Source organism: Chanodichthys erythropterus, chromosome 13, assembly GCF_024489055.1.
Source record: "Chanodichthys erythropterus isolate Z2021 chromosome 13, ASM2448905v1, whole genome shotgun sequence".
Classification (NCBI taxonomy): Eukaryota; Metazoa; Chordata; class Actinopteri; order Cypriniformes; family Xenocyprididae; genus Chanodichthys; species Chanodichthys erythropterus.
In genome coordinates this window covers 46,594,106-46,615,241 of record NC_090233.1, presented here as the reverse complement: position 1 = coordinate 46,615,241, position 21,136 = coordinate 46,594,106, and the positions used below count along the sequence as shown (strand labels likewise).

The 21,136-nt window shown below is 40.2% G+C and overlaps 1 protein-coding gene across 1 annotated transcript; it reads right to left on the bottom strand.

Moving 5' to 3' along the window:
* Positions 1–70: 70 nt before the first annotated feature.
* fam81b (family with sequence similarity 81 member B) lies at positions 71–20,900 on the bottom strand. The gene is made up of 8 exons (XM_067407591.1): positions 20,861–20,900; positions 20,360–20,567; positions 19,548–19,666; positions 17,600–17,729; positions 15,782–15,888; positions 2,431–2,563; positions 2,083–2,278; positions 71–375 (listed from the first exon to the last, which is right to left on the bottom strand). Exons 2-8 carry the CDS (start codon positions 20,555–20,557, stop codon positions 242–244), a joined length of 1,017 nt encoding a protein of 338 aa, XP_067263692.1. The 5' UTR covers positions 20,558–20,567; positions 20,861–20,900; the 3' UTR covers positions 71–241.
* Between the last annotated feature and the right edge of the window lie 236 nt (positions 20,901–21,136).

Genomic DNA, 21,136 nt, shown 5'->3' with positions numbered 1-21,136 from the left:
TTCATCTTCCTAACCTTTCAGTATTGAGCCTCATGAGTTGCATATGTAATCTCTGATTTGACATAATTGATCAGTAATGATCTTACTGAGACCAGCTAAATCCTTTTTGTCAATCTAGGAAACTAATGTAGAGCTTATTTGATTGTATTGTCCATCTGCCCACATTTTGCAGAATCATACTTTGTGATCTCAGACACCGGTTATATATTCCAGCATATATGTTTTTAAAAGGATAATCTGGTCAGAGCTCCTTCAGTCCCACCATGTTTCTCTGGATCTGTCTTATGTCTCTTTGCAGCTCTCCTTTGTCCAGCTTGGCTTTGGTGTCACCAATGTGTCTCAGAGATGCAATGGCATCATGAACCGCCCGAAACCCTGGCAAGTTAAATAGAGGAGATCAACTTGACTTGTGGGAGCATTGATTAGGTGGTGTTAGATGTGTCATCTATAATGCATCACCCGCCCTCAGTCCATCATTGGACTCTCAAAGAGAATTTGAGAGCGCAAGTCATGTACTGTACGTTTTGAGGCTTTTCTTTGCTGGGTTTGTTTATTGAGGTTACTTCTGTCTTTTGTACAGAATGCCTGGTAATAGTCGGTATAGTCTCTCAATCTGTAACATTTTGAAATTGGGTAGTTGGAAGGAAATATAGATTATACTAAATGTTTTTCAGGCGCCTGTCAATTTTGAGATTTTGCACTTTTTGGCTTTTTATAAAGTGTTTCCAAAATACACTTTTAAGTGTGTATTTTATAGCACTTTATCTATTTGCATCTATAGATTTCAATTACAGTAAATATCTTTAAAGGCTGTTTTCTCAAAACGAGTTTTTTCTCCTGCTCTGAGTCAGAAATCTCCACTTCAGCAGAACTTATATACACCAAACTTTACAGTTTTATTCCTATCTATATTCTGAAGGTTGTTACAGAGGGATTTGTTGATATAGAATTTGCCTGATTTTATATTATATAACATTTTATTCCTAAAAAATGGTGAAAATATATATTTTTTCTGGCTGTTGATAGCATTTTCTGATTTATGGAGTGATAAAAAGAGATAGCCAAAATTTCCTCTGTAAAAGCCTTTGAATTTAATATGTCCAAAAAATTAAACAAGAATTTTGAACTTGACATCATCCAATATTCAGATTTTTGTTCTAGAAACTTATGCAAATTAGCACATATTTAATTAGATAACGGCTCATTTGCATATTTAAACATAACATTTTAGAAAACTTGTAATACAAAAAATGTTTGCAATTTTTAATGTAATCAATCAGCTGGGGTAGTATGGTGATATCTATTAGTTTTTTACCCTATTCACCTGGGGTGTCTCACCTTAAAAGTGTTATTGCATTACATTAAACTAGAAGTAATACCATAAGACTGATTCAGTCCTAATTTGAGTCATGCTTTCTATTTGCACTTTAATTTCCCAAGCAAACAGCCACAGGAGAGGTAAATTGGGCCACTCGGTTTGGCTGGTATTACATGTCAGGCAGCTAGAACACAATCTTTCCAATCTGTTGTTGAGAAATGACAATAACAGCTAATGTTCAAGTTTACTGGTCAGATTTTGGCTTGCAGTGATTTGTTGGACCAAAGGTTTGGGCAGAGAGCCACCAAACATGATGGAGTAAAAGGGCCTATATCATACTTTAGCTTTTCATATACACTAATTAATAGTTTGGGGTCAGTATGATGGAATGATTCCTGAAGGATCACTCTGAGGACTTGAGTAATGGCTGCATTTCTCAATTCAGATATGCTATCATGGGAATAAATTATATTTGAAAATATATTAAAATAGAAAATGTAAAATTGTAATAATACTTCACAATATTCTAAATTTATTGTATTTTTTTTATTTATTTATTTATTTTTGTATTTCACAATAGGCCTATATTAAATGATTGTATTTTTTATTATTATTATTTTATAATAGACTTCTTTCAAAAACATTACCAAAACTTACTGACTCCAAAATTTTTGAACAGCAGTGTAGGATACAGATTGATGTCAAAATGTTGAAAGGGTTTATTGTGCATGCATTTTTATTTCATACTCATATGCAAGACTCACCAGACTGGTACTCCCTCCTCATCTGCTCTAGCTCTTCTCTGAAGCTCTTCTCTAAAGTGTTGATCTTGCTGTTGAGTTTGCTCTCTGAACACTTGGTCCTGTCAGCTGATCTCACCTTCTCCAACTGTGCCTCCAACCTTTCTAGTTGCCCAGAAAGAAGAACCATTTTCTCCTTTAGCCTGCCTTCCACTTTGACCTAAGAACATATTTTGCACAGATATCATATCATATATAAAGTAAGGCCTTTCATTTGTAGATTGAGACCACAAACATTATACCACTGTGACATTTCACTATGGCGTAGGTCACTTGTTATATTTACTCAGAAAGATGCATTCACACATTTACCACTCTTTCCTGCAGCAGTGTGTGCAGCTTGCTGCTCTGTGTGTGTGATTGAACTGTGGTTTTGATCTGCTCCTCGGCCCACTTCCTCAGTCTCACGGTCTGCTCCTCCATCTCCATCAGACCACTAGAGTTCCTGCATAAACATACATGCTGCATTACATAATACAGTTACAATATCCTTGTATTGTAGTAGAATGTAACTAAGGTTTTTTGATTATTCTATTATGTATTAAAAAGGCCATATTATGCCCTTTTACAAAGTCTTTATTTTGTTTTTGGGCTCTACTAGAATAGGTTTGCATGCTTGAATGTTCACATATTTTACATTGTTGCAGCACCTCTCTTCCTAGTAATGCTTTGATTACTTCCTTCTTCAGAAAAGCGCAGTGTGCTCTGATTGGTTGGCTGAATCAGTGTGTTGTGATTGGTTAACCGCTTCAAGTGTGTTTCTGAAATGTCACGCCCCTTACTATAACTGCAAGTTTTAAGTTAACATAACGCAACTTAATCAGGCCTCGCTCCTTTTTTTTTTTTTTTTTTGCGTATGTCTTGGGCAGGAATTATTTAAAGGAATAGTTCACTTTCAAATTCAAATTTCCTGATAATTTACTCACCCCCATGTCATCCAAGATGTTCATGTCTTTCTTTCTTCAGTCGAAAAGAAATTAAGGATTTTGATGAAAACATTCCAGGATTTTTCTCCTTATAGTGGACTTCAGTGGCCTCCAAACAGATGAAGGTCAAAATTACAGTTTCATTGCAGCTTCAAAGCATTCCACACGATCCCAGACGAGGAATAAGGGTCTTATCTAGAGAAACCATCACTCAAAAAAAATTTAATTTTATACATTTTAACCATAAATGCTCATCTTGAACTAGCTCTCTTCTTCTCTATTTGAATTCCAGCAGTGTAGACACTGCTAAGTGTATTACTGCCCTCCACAAGTCAAAGTTTGAACTAAATCGTCATGTACAATATGCTAGTGCAAGTATATAACAATTTAGTTCAAATTTTAACCTGTGGAGGGCAGTAATACACTTAGCAGTGTCTACACTGCTGGAATTCTAACAGAGAAGAAGAAGAGAGCTAGTTCAAGATGAGCATTTATGGTTAAAATGTATAAAATTGTAATTTTTTTTTAGAAAATGAGTGATGGTTTCTCTAGGTAAGACCCTTATTTCTCATCTGGGATCGTGTAGAACACTTTGAAGATGCACTGAAACTGTTATTTCGACCTTCATCCGTTTGGAGGCCGTTGAAGTCCACTATATGGAGAAAAATCCTGGAATGTTTTCATCAAAAACCTTAATTTCTTTTCGACTGAAGAAAGAAGGACATGGACATCTTGGATGACTTGGGGGTGAGTAAATTATCAGAAAATTTGAATTTGAAAGTGAACTAATCCTTTAAATGAGAAATACTGTGACGGAAGAAAGTGACGGAAGAAAACTCAAGACTACAATCATGTGCTGTACCCACACTGCGGTTTGGAAAACGGATGGATGCATGATTCAGCTGCAGGCGCCATCTTCTGGCGAGAATTCCTCACTGTGCATTATGGGTATTCTCTAGCCGTTGAGTGTACATCGGCTGTATACTCAATATTCCTGTGCATTATGGGATTGAATGAGTGCACTCTTTAATGTCCACTATGGTTTCAGACAGCAAATGCCTGTCCCCTCAAGTATAATGCCCTGTTTAAGAGTATAGGAGGGGATTTCAGACACAGCCAAGGCATTTTAGACAATTCAGAAACTCCGTTTGGAGTGGACTTTAATAGACCTTATGCTCCAGAGAAACAAGCATGCAGTCATCTTTCAAACTTTGTCTTTGAACTTCAGTTTTAGTGGTAGCTTTGTATATTTCCATGGCATCGCTGTCGAGGTGTGTCATAACAAATGTCAGTAGACCAGGAAGAAAATGAGCGGTTCAATTGTAAATCCATGAGATCTTGCCTTCATGCTGTGGAAATGCAAACCGGAAGACAGAACACAACAAGCACAGTGCTATAAGGGGCTTGGCTACATAAGGTCATGACATAAGCATGTCATGTTTTCAAAAAGGAATGTCATTGTGTCCAATAGACATCACTCTCACATTTGGGCTCGTGCTATAGTTCTCGGCTTCTTCTTCATGTGTTAATTTTTCTTTGCCCCATATGCTTCTCTTCATGAGTCACTGTAAGATATCTTGACTCACCACTATTACATAACAGCCCAAGCATAGGCAGCCAATTGCTTTGATTCTGTCACACCATGAAAATACATTTCCTCTGGGACCATTGGCGAGGCGCCATTTCAGTGCACTGAAGCTGCCATCTGTGCTCCACACTGCAGTCAGGAGCTAATATTGTCCAAAAGATGGAGAGCATCACCTTGCACATGCCACGATGCTCATGTGGCAGCACACTGACTGACATTGGCACTATTTGGAGGCATATCTAGTGAGTCACTCTCCTGGATGCCATTTGCTGCCAAAACACCAGGCACTTTACTAGTTCCCTATTTACATAAGTCACAGCAGATCAAAACCACCTGACAGCAGATTCTATAGTGTTGACCGGTGGGAAAGCATCGCAATAGCTGATGTCAGGGCTGTCAAGTACCTTCACGAGTGCCCTTCACATACAACATTTTATTAAAAGAAACTAGGGGCCTAAAATATAGAATGGATTTCTGCAACAGGTCTAATTACTGTTCTTTTTTTTTTAATCAATTAAATCTTTGCACTCCCTCAGCCCAAACCACATTGAAAACATATCTGCCAAGCAAAAAATAAATTAATTAATTCTTCAGCATATTCCAACTTGGCATGTAACATTCGGTTAATACACTCTAAAAAATGCTGGGTTAAAAACAACCCAAGTTGTGTTGGAAATGGACAAACCCAGCAATTGGGTTGTTTTAACCCAGCGGTAGGGTTAAATGTTTGCCCAACCTGCTGGGTAGTTTTATTTAACTCAACTATTGTTTAAAAATTACTGTATTGCTTAATTAAAATTAACCCAAAGTATGTTGGAAATGAACATTTATTAATGTTCAATGAATAATTATTAAACAATAAACATTTATTAAAATGCTTATTAATAAGTTTATATTAATAAACCATTAAACTATTAAATTTATATTAATAAAATATTAATGATTATTAATAAACATTTTTTTCCTCTTGTCTATTATTGTTGTCTCTAATTGCATCTGGTTTTTAATTTCCCAACTATTTTGGGTTCATTTTAAGCTAGCCATATAGCAATTTTTAAACAATAGTTAGTTTACATAAAACTACCCAGCAGGTTGGGCAAACATTTAACCCAAATGCTGGGTTAAAACAACCCAATCTCTGGGTTTGTCCATTTTCAACCCAACTTGGGTTGTTTTTAACCCAGCATTTTTTAGAGTGTACAGATGCAAGAATCTATGGCGTTTGGCCTCTTCTTCTTCTTCTTTTGATTTATGTTTTACTTTTATCGCTGAATACAAAAAACCCTAACAACATTCTAATTTTTACTATATATTTACAGTCTGTCAGCAGTAAAAAAAAAAAAATATATATATTTCCTCTCAATTAATCTTTCCATATCAATCAAAAGCATCTTTGTAAAGAATGTATATAATTAATTAAAATCATAAATTAACAATTCATCATTTTACAAAAGTGACAATGTTAGTCTGTTTAATTCAAAATGCTCCAGCACATGTTTTAAAGCTAGGTATATTTTATTCTATGTATTATTTCAGCTTTGAATTTATCTACTGTCATCCTCAAATCTTCAAACATTGAAAACACATGCACGCGCAAGCACAATAATCAATGTCATCTAATAAACAGTTTGAAACATTGTCTTGCAGAATGTTTGTATTAGCAATAAATATTTTGTTTTTAATGTTTGTATTATGTTCTGCATTCATTGTCAAGACTGTTTGGCATCACTGTTGAGTGAATAATTCAATGACTCATATATAAAGACAGTCCACTGTTTTGTTCCTGGTTGAATATTTTGAACAGTGTTTTAAACAAATTGGTAGAGTGATTTAAAGACTCACTCATAAATACATTCTGTAAAAAAGGCTATCGTTTTTTTTGTCACCCTAACCTCTCTCTATTAATCTCACTCTGTATTTCGAGGTACACTCATACACAGTGCCTTACCTGAGCCAATCAGCGTCCAGAAACCTTGATCACGTGATCTCCCCCGCCCTCACAGAGACGGTAGTTCAATGCAGTGGGACACGGAGACGGACGCTGAAGTTATAGCGGCATAATTGTTTATGATCCTTTTATAGATCGTCTTTTGGATGATGGGTTGTGCGTGAATGCAAAAGTAAGTTTGCAATCCATAACTCAATAGCCCATGTAAACTCTATTTGTTCTTGTAAACGAGTTATTCCCGTGATATAACGAGATGTGCTTATGTATGTGTGTATTCATAAGTGTGCCTGTAACCCTCTAGTTCGTATGTTTGTATATATATCTTCATTATTGTGTGTGCTAGAGATTTAACTTGTTTATTACATTTATGTTCCTGTTTGAAATTCACTGTATATAAATATATATAAGACAGAATAGTCGTAAACAACTTGCTACACGCATGCGCGTTCATAGCCCAGTCAGACTGGCGCCATACAAGCCGCAGCGCTAACAAGGTGTCAGGTTACAGCTGTGCGCTACACATAATATCGAAGCTGCACATATTACATTTGCTTTAAATCTTTTGTGATTTAATGTTCGTTTAATTATTAATCTTATTTTATTGTATCATGTTATTGCCAATATGTACAGTATAATTGTTGTAATTCATTATTATTATCATGTATATTCATGTTTATGTTACTGTTTTTGATTTATAGAAAACCACAACACAACCATAACCACAACCAAAGCAAACCCAGTCTGTTGAGTGGTGACAATAAATGGGTAAAACAAGTGCATCTTCGTTTTGTCTCTAATCGGACATTCTTTGGTGGGTCAGCACCCTGAGCCGGCAACTTGTCTATGGTGAAGAGCTACAAAGAGCCAACCATTTTTTCATGGTCCTTCGAGCCGGATACTGGACTTACCAAAGAGATAGAAGATGTCACAACATGCAGAGGATGAGCCTATAGTGCGAGTCAGGAGGAAGACGGTCCTTCCCGCACGTTATGATGAGTATGATCTCACTGGCTTCAACCTCCCTAAGCCTGTTTCACAACCCATGTCACCACTCACACATTCAACAAGACTGGCTGAAGGCGATGAAGCAGAAGGTGGCGCAACTGGCTTTGCTCCACTGCTACCAGGTTACGAGGCTGAGCGTCTGCTACAGTGGTCCGATGAGGAGTGTGAATCTGCATCAGACATCATAAGGAGAGAGAATAAGGATCTCCGCAAAACCTTGCAGATGATACAGCAGGAAAGGGACACTTTTCAGAGCTCAAATGAACAATATGCAAAGGAGCTTGTTCAGCTCAAAAAAACAAATGAAGCAGCTACAAATTCAGATGGAATATCAACGTCCTGAAAGTCAGCCCCTTTCACCTGTCACTTTTCCGATGGAGTATAGCTCCAGTCGTCCTACACCCGCACCACGCGTCCAGCTGCAGGTACGTTCTGAGGAAATGAGCTTCAGACCCATACCAGCTCCACGCCTCAAACTGCCAAGGGAGCATCAGAATGAAGATAAGCTTCAAAGTCCTCCACACTGCCCAACTCCAGCATCTGCCTCCATTATTAAACAGAGCTCCTCCTCACATTATATGCCACAAGGGGGTCAGAGACCAGATGTGCATTACTCCCACAGACAGGATCCTTCAAATTCTCCATATTGGGACTCTCAAGACCCTGTCAGGCATCCACAAACACCATGTCGGTCACTTACTCCATCACCTCCCCCTGAAAAAGAACTGATGTATCGAGGTCCAACTCCTACGATTCCTGACTTCATACATCCCAACCCAAGAGAGTTCTCACGACTGAAAATTGCTCTGGAAAATATCCTCCCAGCTAATGCGACAGAAAGGTTCAAATTCCAGATACTGATGGACCATCTGAAATTAGAGGAGGCTTTGCTAATTGCTGACTCATACTGCCATTCTCAACACCCTTACACAAGGACAATGGCTGCCTTAGACCAGCAATATGGCCAGCCACATCAGCTAGCTCTACAACGGATTGCAGAGTTAATGGACGGGCCAAACATTGCAAGCGGAGACCAGAAGGCCTTTAGACTGTTCGCTCTCAAAGTCCGTTCACTGGTTGGCATGCTGGAGCAATTAGGCAGGAAGGGCACTTTTGAGTTACAGTGCGGGTCTCATGTGTCTCGGCTGCTTGGAAAGCTTCCACACGACCTGAGATCAGGGTTTCGAAGATTTGCACATCCACATCGTGTGCCAATCCCTACACTTATGGATTTTGCAGAATGGCTGGAGTTTGAGATCCAAGTGCAAGAGGACACTACCAGATTTGCAAGCAGTCAGCGCAGAGGGGCATTGACACGAACAAGAGAGACTATCAGAGACTCGAAGTCAGCCACTAAAAGCACCGCAATCTTTCTGGGCACTGAGAAGGCGATTTCTGAGTCAACATCATCTGGTACACCATCTAAGTCTTCTCTGAGACCCTACTGTCCCTACTGTGACAACAGTAAGCACTCCCTCAACAACTGTACCAACTTCAAGCAGCTTACTAAAGACCAAAAACGAAGCTGGGTCAAAGACAACAACAGATGTTGGCGTTGTGGTAGAACTCATAGGTCAGCAGAGTGTAACCTAAAAATGCGTTGCAGACAGTGTAGCAGCCGACACCTCATGGCTCTGCATGACATCAGTGCTGGGAAGCCAGAGAACCCAAAGCCTGTTCAAGACGAAACTGCTGATACCAACACTTGTCTGCTCAACACCATGAATGAGATTCTCCTAATTCATAAGCCGCCTACCAGCCGAAAAGTTCTACTTAAAATCAGCAAGGTGATTCTCAGAAATGGAAAGAGGAGAATGGATGCATACGCAATCCAGGATGATGGATCTGGAGAGAACTATTCTCCTCCACAGTGCAGCTCAGCAGTTGGGCCTCAAAGGTCAGCCTGAAGACCTTCCGCTTCGAACAGTCAGACAGGAGCTACAAGTTCTCAAGGGAGCGGCAGTTTCATTCACTATCTCCCCAATCACTCAGCCTGCTAAACGATATCACATCAAAGGTGCCTTCACTGCTCAACAGTTAAGCTTAGCAGAACACTCACACCCAGTGAAGACTCTGAGGGAGAGATATCAGCACCTTAAAGGGCTTCCGCTGCACAATCTTGAAGCAGTCTGTCCCGTGCTGCTCATTGGATCAGATAACCCCCATCTGATCACTCCAGTGGAACCAGTAAGGCTAGGCCCTCCAGGGGGACCAGCGGCTATAAATACACGTCTTGGGTGGACATTACAGGGCCCGGTCCAACATTTGCGGAAGGACATTGAACAGCACTGTCTCTTCACTTCAGTTTCGTTCCCAGAGTCAGATCTCTACAAACAGGTGGAGAAATTATGGCAGATGGACGTACTGCCCTGGCGCAATGAAAAGATTTGCATCAGATCCAGACTGGACCAAGAGGCAGTGGAACTGCTGGAAAGGAAAACAGTAAGGGTCGAGGTAGACGGTGTCAAGCGATATGCAACCCCCCTCTTGCGTGTCAAAAACATGCCTGAACTCAGAGCACCCAAAGAGGCAGTCTTATCACAGCTCAGGGCCACTGAAAGGAGACTGGTGAAAAATCCACAGCAAGCAGCCGCTTATGCTGCTGAGATTTCAAAACTTGAACAAGCAGGCTATGTTAGCAAATTGCCACAGAATGCTGAGACCGACCCTTCCTGCTACTGGTACATCCCTCATCACATGGTGCAGCACAACGGGAAAAACAGGATCGTTTTCAACTGCTCGTTCCAGTACCATGGACAAAATCTGAATGAGCTTCTGCTCCCAGGACCAGTTTTGGGGCCATCTCTACTTGCTGTGTTACTCAGATTTAGGGAACATTCAGTGGCAGTCAGCAGCGACATCAAGGGGATGTTCCACCAAGTTAGACTGCTCCCAGAAGACAAACCACTCTTGCGTTTCCTCTGGAGAGACCTAAACGTACAGGAACAACCCAATGTGTACGAATGGCAAGTCCTCCCTTTCGGCACTACCTGCAGCCCCTGCTGTGCCATCTTTGCACTCCAGAAACACGTCCTGGATCATAGCCAGCCTGGAGATGATGTCCACAATTCAGTGCTGAAATCCTTTTATGTAGACAATTGCCTACAAAGCTTCAATTCAACAGAAGAAGCAAAATGTTTTGTTGACAGGATCAGGAACCTGCTGGCAGATGGAGGCTTCGAGCTGAGACAGTGGTCCAGCAATGCCCCTTCAACGATAAGTCACCTGCCCCACGATGCCATATCGGACAGTGCAGAACTCTGGATTTCACAAGGCCGAACAGACACCCAGGAATCAACATTGGGGCTCCTCTGGAAACATCAGTCTGACACAATCTCCTACAAATACCGTGCCAAGGGCAGTAGTGAGACTACCATGCGCAACATATACAGAATCCTGGCCAGCCAGTACGACCCATTGGGTTACCTCACCCCTTATACCACTCGCGCCAAGATCATTGTACAGCGCCTTTGGGACAAAAAACGGGATTGGGTTGATCCACATTTGCCCCCAGATCTGCTACAGACTTGGACTGAATGGGAGGAGGAACTGCCAGCCCTACAGAATATCATTCTTCCTCGGTGCTACTGTAGCCCCATTAAAGACACAGAAACAAGCTTAAGAGACATACACATTTTCTGTGATGCCTCTGAACGTGCCTATGGCTCTGTGGCATATCTGCGAACAGAGGATCAACACGGGCAAACTGAGGTAGCTTTCTTAACAGCAAGATCACGTGTAGCACCGAAAAAACAACAATCTGTTCCCCGATTGGAATTATGTGCTGCACTAACAGGAGCTCAACTTGCCAAGGTACTCAAAACTGAATTGACCCTGCCCATACGCCAAACAATTTTGTGGACTGACTCCACCACTGTCCTCACATGGCTACAATCGGACTCTTGCCGATTCAAAGTATTTGTTGGGACTCGGGTAGCAGAGATCCAGGATCTCACAGAGCAACACAGCTGGAGATATGTACCCTCCACAATTAATCCAGCTGATGACATCACTCGGGGAAGGAGTCTCTGTGATCTCTGCCCTGGAAGCCGCTGGTGCCAAGGTCCACTTTTCCTGAAAGATCCACCCGATCTGTGGCCAGAATGCCCCAGTCCAGAGGAAGTAGATAATAACGAAATTCGTAAGACTGGTTCCAGTACTCTGGTCTGCTTCACATCCTCTGATTTCTGTCAGTTTAAGACTCTGGAGGATCTAATTGAGTCCACGGCTCTTCAAGGGGCGGCCGATGGTAAGCCCACAGCCAGCGACTACAGAAGTGCAGAGATTAGTGTTTTGCAGCAAGCGCAGCAGGAATGCTTCCCGTCAGACTTGGAACAACTGAGGACCTGTAAGCCGCTTTCCCGCAGCAGTCAACTGAGAGCACTAGCCCCTGAACTCGATGAGGAAACAAAATTACTCAGAGTCGGTGGACGCTTACGACATAGTCCCTATCTTGAACCTGACAACATGCACCCTATCATACTGGATCCAAGGCACCCCATAACTAAACTGATAATCCAAAGTTATGATTCTAAACTCTGTCATCCCGGTCCTGAGAGGGTGTTTGCCGAACTCCGCCGTAAATACTGGGTCCTTCGTGGAAGAGAGGCCATCAAGCATCTGCAGCGAGAGTGTGCGCAATGCCAGAAATGGAGAAAAAACCCAAAGGTGCCTAAAATGGCGGACCTTCCCCCGGCAAGACTACGCCTTTTTAAGCCCGCCTTTTACTCCACTGGCGTAGACTGCTTTGGTCCCTATACTGTCAAAACGGGTAGGCGCAATGAGAAAAAATGGGGAATAATATTCAAATGCCTCACCACCAGAGCAGTATACATTGACATTCTCCATAGTCTGGAAGCTGACTCTTTCCTCATGGCCCTCAGACGGTTCACGGCTAGGCGAGGAAAACCTCATGAGCTCTTGTCAGATCAAGGCACAAATTTCAGAGGAGGTGAAAGGGAGCTAAAGGAAGCTTTTACAGCTCTCGCCCCAGATCTGCAGAGACAATTGGCTAAACAGCAGATTGAATTCCATTTCAACCCTCCCAACTCACCACACTTTGGAGGCTGCTGGGAGCGAGAAATTCGCTCTCTGAAAAATGCACTGATGGCTACTCTAGGGACTCAATCAGTGACTTATGAGGTCCTTCAAACTGTGCTGGTGGAGATTGAAGGAATCTTGAACTCCAAACCACTGGGATATACGTCATCTGATGTTTCTGATCCTGAACCCATTACTCCAAATTGTCTTCTAATGGGGCGGCCAGATGCTTCACTCCCCCTGACAGTATACCCCCAGTCTGAGCTGGTCAGCCGACGTCGATGGCGTCACAGCCAGATCCTCGCAGACCAATTCTGGCGACATTATCTCAAATTCTACCTCCCTGGTCTTCAAAGCCGACAAAAATGGCAAACTGATACTCCACACATCCAGGTTGGCACTACGGTGCTGATCATTGATCCTCAGCTACCCAGAGCTCTCTGGCCTGTGGGAAGGGTGTCAGAAGTCTTCCCCGGAGCTGACACACGAGTGAGGACAGCCAGGGTTCAGGTGGGAGAAAAAGCTTACACCCGACCAGTAGCACGCCTTATACAATTACCTGCCATTCCTGATTAAAGTAATTGTAAATCTCACAGTAGAATAGAAGCCTTTTTGTATATGTACATATTTCCTTATGGAAATCTGGGGCGGCTGTAAAAAAAGGCTATAGTTTTTCTTTCACCCTAACCTCTCTATTAATCTCTCACTCTGTATCTCACTCTGTGAGATACACGCATACACAGCACCTTAGCTGAGCCAATCAGCGTCCAGAAACCTTGATCACGTGATCTCCCCCGCCCTCACAGAGACGGTAGTTCAATGCAGCGGGACACGGAGACGGACGCTGAAGTTATAGCGGCATAATTGTTTATGAATCTTTTATAGATTGTCTTTTGGATGATGGGTTGTGCGTGAATGCAAAAGTAAGTTTGCAATCCATAACTCAATAGCCCATGTAAACTCTATTTGTTCTTGTAAACGAGTTATTCCCGTGATATAACGAGATGTGCTTATGTATGTGTGTATTCATAAGTGTGCCTGTAACCCTCTAGTTCGTATGTTTGTATATATATATATATCTTCATTATTGTGTGTGCTAGAGATTTAACTTGTTTATTACATTTATGTTCCTGTTTGAAATTCACTGTATATAAATATATATAAGACAGAATAGTCGTAAACAACTTGCTACACGCATGCGCGTTCATAGCCCAGTCAGACTGGCGCCATACAAGCCGCAGCGCTAACAAGGTGTCAGGTTACAGCTGTGCGCTACACATAATATCGAAGCTGCACATATTACATTTGCTTTAAATCTTTTGTGATTTAATGTTCGTTTAATTATTAATCTTATTTTATTGTATCATGTTATTGCCAATATGTACAGTATAATTGTTGTAATTCATTATTATTATCATGTATATTCATGTTTATGTTACTGTTTTTGATTTATAGAAAACCACAACACAACCATAACCACAACCAAAGCAAACCCAGTCTGTTGAGTGGTGACAATAAATGGGTAAAACAAGTGCATCTTCGTTTTGTCTCTAATCGGACATTCTTTGGTGGGTCAGCACCCTGAGCCGGCAACTTGTCTATGGTGAAGAGCTACAAAGAGCCAACCATTTTTTCACATTCACTTGTACCCACCTACTAGCATAAATATGTAACCTGCAATATATGCTTTGTATATATATATATATATATCCTTTATATAGTTTATTATAGTTATTTAAAGCTGCAGTCCGCGATTTTTGGCCCTCTAGCGGTTAATAATCAGAACTGCACGCGTCTTGCGGATGAACATTCTAGCCGGAGCTACTTTTCTCCGTGTATGTCTATGGCGAGTCACGCAGTTACTGTGATACTCTGCGGCGGGTCCTACCAGTCTGGTCTGAAACAGTCCGAATATAAACACTTATTATAAGTGTACCATAATGATTCAGGATAAGACAAAAACATGGTTTGGAAAATGGATTCATGTTGTACATTCTCATTATATAATTTTTGCAAATTTTGAACACAAAAAAAGTTGCGGACAGCAGCTTTAATAATTAGGCTATATTTTTTATATAACAGAATCATTTATATATAAATATATCATTTTTAGTTTATATTTTAGTAGGAACTCTTAAAGCTGCAGTCTGTGGTTTGCCTCTTTATCACCATCTCTGTTTGAAACCTGCAATTGCAGTTATTTGCGGAATTATCATCTTTACGTGGGTTGTGCATCGGCACGGCTCCTCAGCATGCATGAACCTAATGTTTGCTGTCAGTCACCACATTCGTGTGATACTGTGCTTTGGAATCACAGATTCTACGTCTTGGAAGTATGACCAAAATAAGAATTTTCACTGGAAAATGTCATCTGAACAAGTTACATGTGTGCCACTTTTGTTCTGACCAACTGAGAAAAAAAGCATTCCAATAAATCGGGCTGCCAATGTTGATTAAATCTAACGATCGCTTAGCTCGGATCACGTCAAACCATGCAAATTATTATTATTGTTATACTTTCTGCTCAAATTGTTAATTTTAACCACATCAGCATTGAGTGACTATGTGCATTTAGTGTGTATTAGCTTTGCCTGAAGATTTCAATTTTCTGTAGCCACTCCACTGTCCGAAGTCTTTTACTTTTGTTTACAGGTGAATCTCAAGTTGTCACTGATGATTGTCATTTGGACCTTTCTGGATTACAATCCACCATCAAAATAATAAGTTTAATTATTGCGGCTGCTGTGAGAAAAGGCTATAAATGATCTGCCGCCTGCAGAGTTCTCTACATGCCATTTAGCCTACTAACTGGGACTCTTTCTTTATGTAAACACAGACATGAGGAAATGACGCAAAGACTAACAGTTGCATTTCAGAATGGATGCCGAAATGGAAACCAACCAGTACCACCCGGATTAGAAAACATTATTACAAGCTTACCATTGTGGATCGGGCTAAGGTAAGGAGACAGTTCTGAACACTGGCTGGTTATGTACTTGCTCAAAAACTGATTTTGGATAATTTTTTTACCAAAAAAAGTTATGGAGAGCAGCTTTAAAATAAACTCAACTGTCTCAGGTTTTGATTATCTTTCATCCACTAGTACTAAACCAATAATATCAGTGAGTATTGAGAAGTGACTTTAGTTGCTCTTACTTTACATCCAGTTGTTGTATCTCCTTCTGTAAATCTCCAGTGGCGTTTCTCTGAGAAATGAACTTCTCTGACATTGACATCTCTAGTTTTCCGACATCCTGAGACAGCTGGCAAATGACATGACATTATAAAGCATACCTGTCATCACACTCACTTTACATAGTTTTCATTGTCCTTCTAGGCCCAAATTGTATCAAACTGAGCTGTATCAATAACCTTGGGCAGATTATCCCCAAATGTAGCATTCCTAAACTATCGCATAAAGATTTGACTACATTTTTCCAACAAATGTAAATTGGTTAACAAAGAATGTATATTGACACGTTTTGACATCAGCACACGGCGTGTGTTTTATATACAGGCTCTGACTGTCCCCGTCCCCTTTCATTTTCAATTACCTTTGGTGTCTGGTGACCACTTCCCAGAGCTAATGCACTGTAATGACTGAGATTTACTGTTATCACACAGTCAGCATGCAGGGACAGTTTATTGGGATGACAGCGTCGCAGTTTCCCCCAGTGGGCCAAAGCTGATGCAATTTCATATCTAATGCACATACTGACTTGGTCAAAATATTTATTTGTGTATACCTAGTAAGTAGAGGAAAACAAATGTAGACATGCCAATACCAGAAAGAAACACCCCAGCTAACAAAAATATGTTCTAAGTTATGGTTGTATATAGGCTATTGTTTTGAATATTTACCATGGTCAAAGTATTTAATACCATGGTGTTATTGAAGTATTATTAAAGGTGCCCTAGATTCAAAAATTGAATTTACCTCGGCATAGTTAAATAACAAGTTAAGTACATGGAAATGACATACAGTGAGTCTCAAACTCCATTGTTTTCTGCTTCTTATATAAATCTCATTTGTTTAAAAGACCTCAGAAGAAAAGGCGAATCTCAACATAACGCCGACTGTTACGTAACAGTTGGGATGTACGCCCCAATATTTGCATATGCTAGCCCATGTTCCCAACATTATGAAAGGCATTAGACAAGGGCAGAACGTCTGGATCTGCACAGCTGAATCAACAGACTAAGCAAGCAAGAACAATAGCAAAAAATGGCAGATGGAGCAATAATAACTAACACGACCCATGATTACATGATATTTTTAGTGATATTCGTGAATTGTCTTTCTCAATGTTTCGTTAGCATGTTGCTAATGTACTGTTAAATGTGGTTAAAGTTACCATCATTTCTTACTGTATTCACGGAGACAAGAGCCGTCGCTATTTTCATTATTAAACACTTGCAGTCTGTATAATTTATAAACACAACTTCATTCTTTATAAATCTCTCCAACAGTGTAGCATTAGCCGTTAGCCACGGAGCACAGCCTCAAATTCATTCAGAATCAAATGTAAACACTTTGTAAAGATCCATTTTGAGGGTTATATTAACTGTGTGAACTTTTTTTATGTTGTTTATGGCAAGCGCGAGCTCCGTGGGCGTGGAGCACGAGAATTAAAGGGCCACACACCCTAAATCGGCTCATTTCTAATTATGCCTCAAAATAGGCAGTTAAAAAATGAATTAAAAAAAAATCTATAGGGTATTTTGAGCTGAAACTTCACAGACACATTCAGGGGACACCTTAGACTTATATTACATCTTAAAAAAAAAAAACTTCTAGGGCACCTTTAAAAATGCACACGAAAATGAATCAGGGAACACTCTGTTTTATGCTGTATTTTTTATTTATTTATATATTTTTTTGCACAATATGTTTAAATGAATACCTTTCAGTGAATACATTTTGGTAGTGTAAGCTATCACATGCTCTTCAATAGCCTGGTCATAACATCTCACCTTGAGCTCCATGTCTTTCAGCTTCAGCTCCAGCTCAGACCTTAACTCACTCACTTCCTGTTGGAGTTTCAGAATGTCCCGTCCTCCATTGCCAACATCAGATGACAGTTTAACAATGCTAGCATCACATCTAAGGCAAAAAGAAATTCAGACAACAATAAGTATTTTATCTGTTCCTGAGGGCTGGTTTTACTGATACCTCACAGGCCACTTTATTAGGTACAGCTAGTACTAGGTTGGACGCCCTTTTGCCTTCATAGGCATAGATTCAACAAGATGTTGGAAACATTCCTCAGAGATTCTGGTCCATATGGACAACATGATAGCATCACACAGTTGCTGCAGATTTGTCAACTGCGCATCCATGATGTGAATCTCCCATTCAACCACATCCCAAAGGATGAGATCTGGCGACTGTGGAGGCCATTTGAGTATAGTGAACTCACTGTCATGTTCAAGAAACCCATTTGACATGGTTTGAGCATTGTTACATGGCACGTTATCCTGCTGGAAGTAGCCATCAGAAGATGGGTCCACTGTGATCATAAAGGGATGGACATGGTGAACAATACTGGGTAGGATGTAATCGATGCTCATTTGGTACTAAGGAGCCCAGTGTGCCAAGAAAATATACTGCACACTATTACGACACCACCAGCAGCCTGAGCCATTGATACAAAGCAGGATGAATCCATGCTTTTATGTTGTTTATGCCAATTTCTGACCCTACCAACTTAATGTTGCAGCAGAAATTGAGACTCATCAGACCAGGCAACATTTTTCCAATCTTCTGTTGTCCAATTTTGGTGAGCCTGTGTGAATTGTAGCCTCAGTTTCCTGTTTTTAGCTGGCAGGAGTGGCACCCAATGTGGTCTACTGCTGATGTAGCCCATCTGCTTCAAGGTTCGATGTGTTGTGTGTTCAGATATGCTCTTCTGCTGACCTTGGTTGTAAAGAGTGGTTATATGAGTTACTGTTGCCTTTCTATCAGCTTGAACCAGTCTGGCCATTCTCCTCTGACCAGAACTGCTGCTCACTAAATACTTTCTCTTTTTCAGACCATTCTCTGTAAACCCGATAAAATTGTGTGTGAAAATGCCAGTAGATTGGCAATTTCTGAAATACTCAGACCAGCCTGCTTGGCACCAACAACCAAAATCACCTAAAATCACCTTTCTTCCCCGTTCTGATGCCCTGTTTGAACTTCAGCAGATCGCCTTGACCATGCCTAAATGCAATTATGGAACTGTGTAGACTGCAGTTTGATCTTTTGCTATAAAAAATAAAATAATATAAAATATAATCATTTTTATTTAACTTTTACCCTCTAAAAGTGAGTAACAGCATCTGCCACTAGCAGCAACAAAGACTCACAAGATGGCAAATGGGGTTAGAGAGGAGTCATAGGTCGTGCAGTCAGCAAACATCTCATTTCATCTCATCAAGCCCAGTATACTGTGTCCATGCCTGTAAGGCACCACTGACCCTCTGTACTTTTTTCTATTTCCACATTAATTTCATATAAATATTAGGCTTTTTTGAATAAACAAATGCCAAGAAGACATTTGTCTAATAAGTCCATGGTTGTTTGGAAATATACACTCTCTTATACATGAGTGAACATCTCATTTTCAGCCTTGTTATTATAAAATGTCATTAGAAACAAAGTCACAATCATTTGTGAATCGCACTGATAGTGTAGTGAAATAGTAGCCAATACTTTGAGAACATGGTCATATTTATAATGAACCTCAGTGAATGAATGAATGAATCAATGAATCAATCAATCAATCAATCAATCAATAGGAGACCAAATACCAAGAAATTATTAAATTCATATGAATTTTTCAATTAATATTTTCCCCTTTAAATTAAATGAAATGATTACTGCATTTTCAGAATTTTAAAGCTCTATAAATATAAATAAAATCTTGGTGTAATTTGTGACCTTGCCACTCTGCCTCTGAGATCTCCGATACCCATCATGTTCTTGTGATCCAAGCTCTTCACTGCAAAAGTCGTCCCTGCAGCAAGGTTGTCTCTCTCAATAATCTGGGCTTCCAGCACCTGAGGAGACAGAAGATTGTTCTGTCCTTGTGGTCATATAACTAACAGTGTGATTGCTCATATCAGCTGTCACTCACTGCTATCACAGTTTGACAGACTTCATTGTTTTCCATTATAATGCTGGAGTAATTATGTAGAAGGATTTTTTTTTTTTTTTCCAATAGTTTCTAAATTGGAAAATGTACCTCGGGTGTATCCACATTTTGTAATTTTAGAGGGTGGTGTAGCTGAGATTCCTAATTTCATTCCATTGCTAATCAATCCTGGTTACATCATCACTCCTCAGGGACAAAAAAAAAAAAAAAAAAAAAAAGCCTCGTTCTGGCTGTAGTGACTGCTGGGCTTTGATTTATTTGATTGATTCATTTTTATGCACATATTCTGCATAATACATTCCATCAGGTAAATGGCTTTGCTGGCATGTTCCCAGAAACTGTACCTAACTCATCAAACACTGTTAAATTTTTGCTTTTACATGAAAAATAAATGTAAAACTTTAAGATGCTTTGATCATAGATGTTATCGATCTAACAATCTAACAGTGTAATTATTCTGGACCTTTCTGAGAAGGATAGAAGAAAACATCAGGAACTGATGGTATCTGATGGATACTCATTCAAACACATTATTAATTCCCATTTTATGTGCTCAATATAATATAATATAATGTTACTGTAAATGTTATTTTCGTACCTGGATGTCTCTGCTGAGCTGTTTGACGATATGAGTTATGATCTGAATGTGGTTCTCCAGTAGTTTTCTAGCAGACGACTCCATCAATACTGAACCCTGAGTTGTATGTAGACCAGTCACCACATCATCCCTGATCTTCACGGCTTGTTCCAGTAGAGTGCTTAAAGTGCGTTCCTGATTGGTTATGAGGTTCTCCATATGTCTGTTTCTAAACAGAATTAAATGACTAGAACTCTTTTTCTGAAAATGCTAACTCAACTATCATCAAAAGCAAACAGGCTGTTACAACCCATTACAGTGGAATGTGACTATATTTCATGTAATTTATTACTGTAAAATATTGCATGGTATAGTAAACATCCACCCATCCATCCATCCATCAATTCATCCATCCATCCATCCATCCATCCATCCATCCATCCATCCATCCATCCATCCATCCATCCATCCATCCATCCATCCATCCATCCATCCATCCATCAATTCATCCATCCTCCAAACCTCTTATCCTCTGCAGGGGGATGCTGGAGCCTCTCCCAGTGTCTCGGGACACAGACGGGGGACACCCTGTACAGATGGCTAGTACATCACCGATAATTAGTAAATAGAATCTGAGAATGCTTTACATTGTAAAAGAAACTACACAGCCATTTTGTCAAAATGAAGCTGAATCAAGTGCATTTGAAGCACCCAGTGGTGTGCTCCTCACTGTTTTCTCTTACATTGCATTAAATGTAGCCTAGTGAGCATAACTCAAGGGCTCCAGCAAACTACATC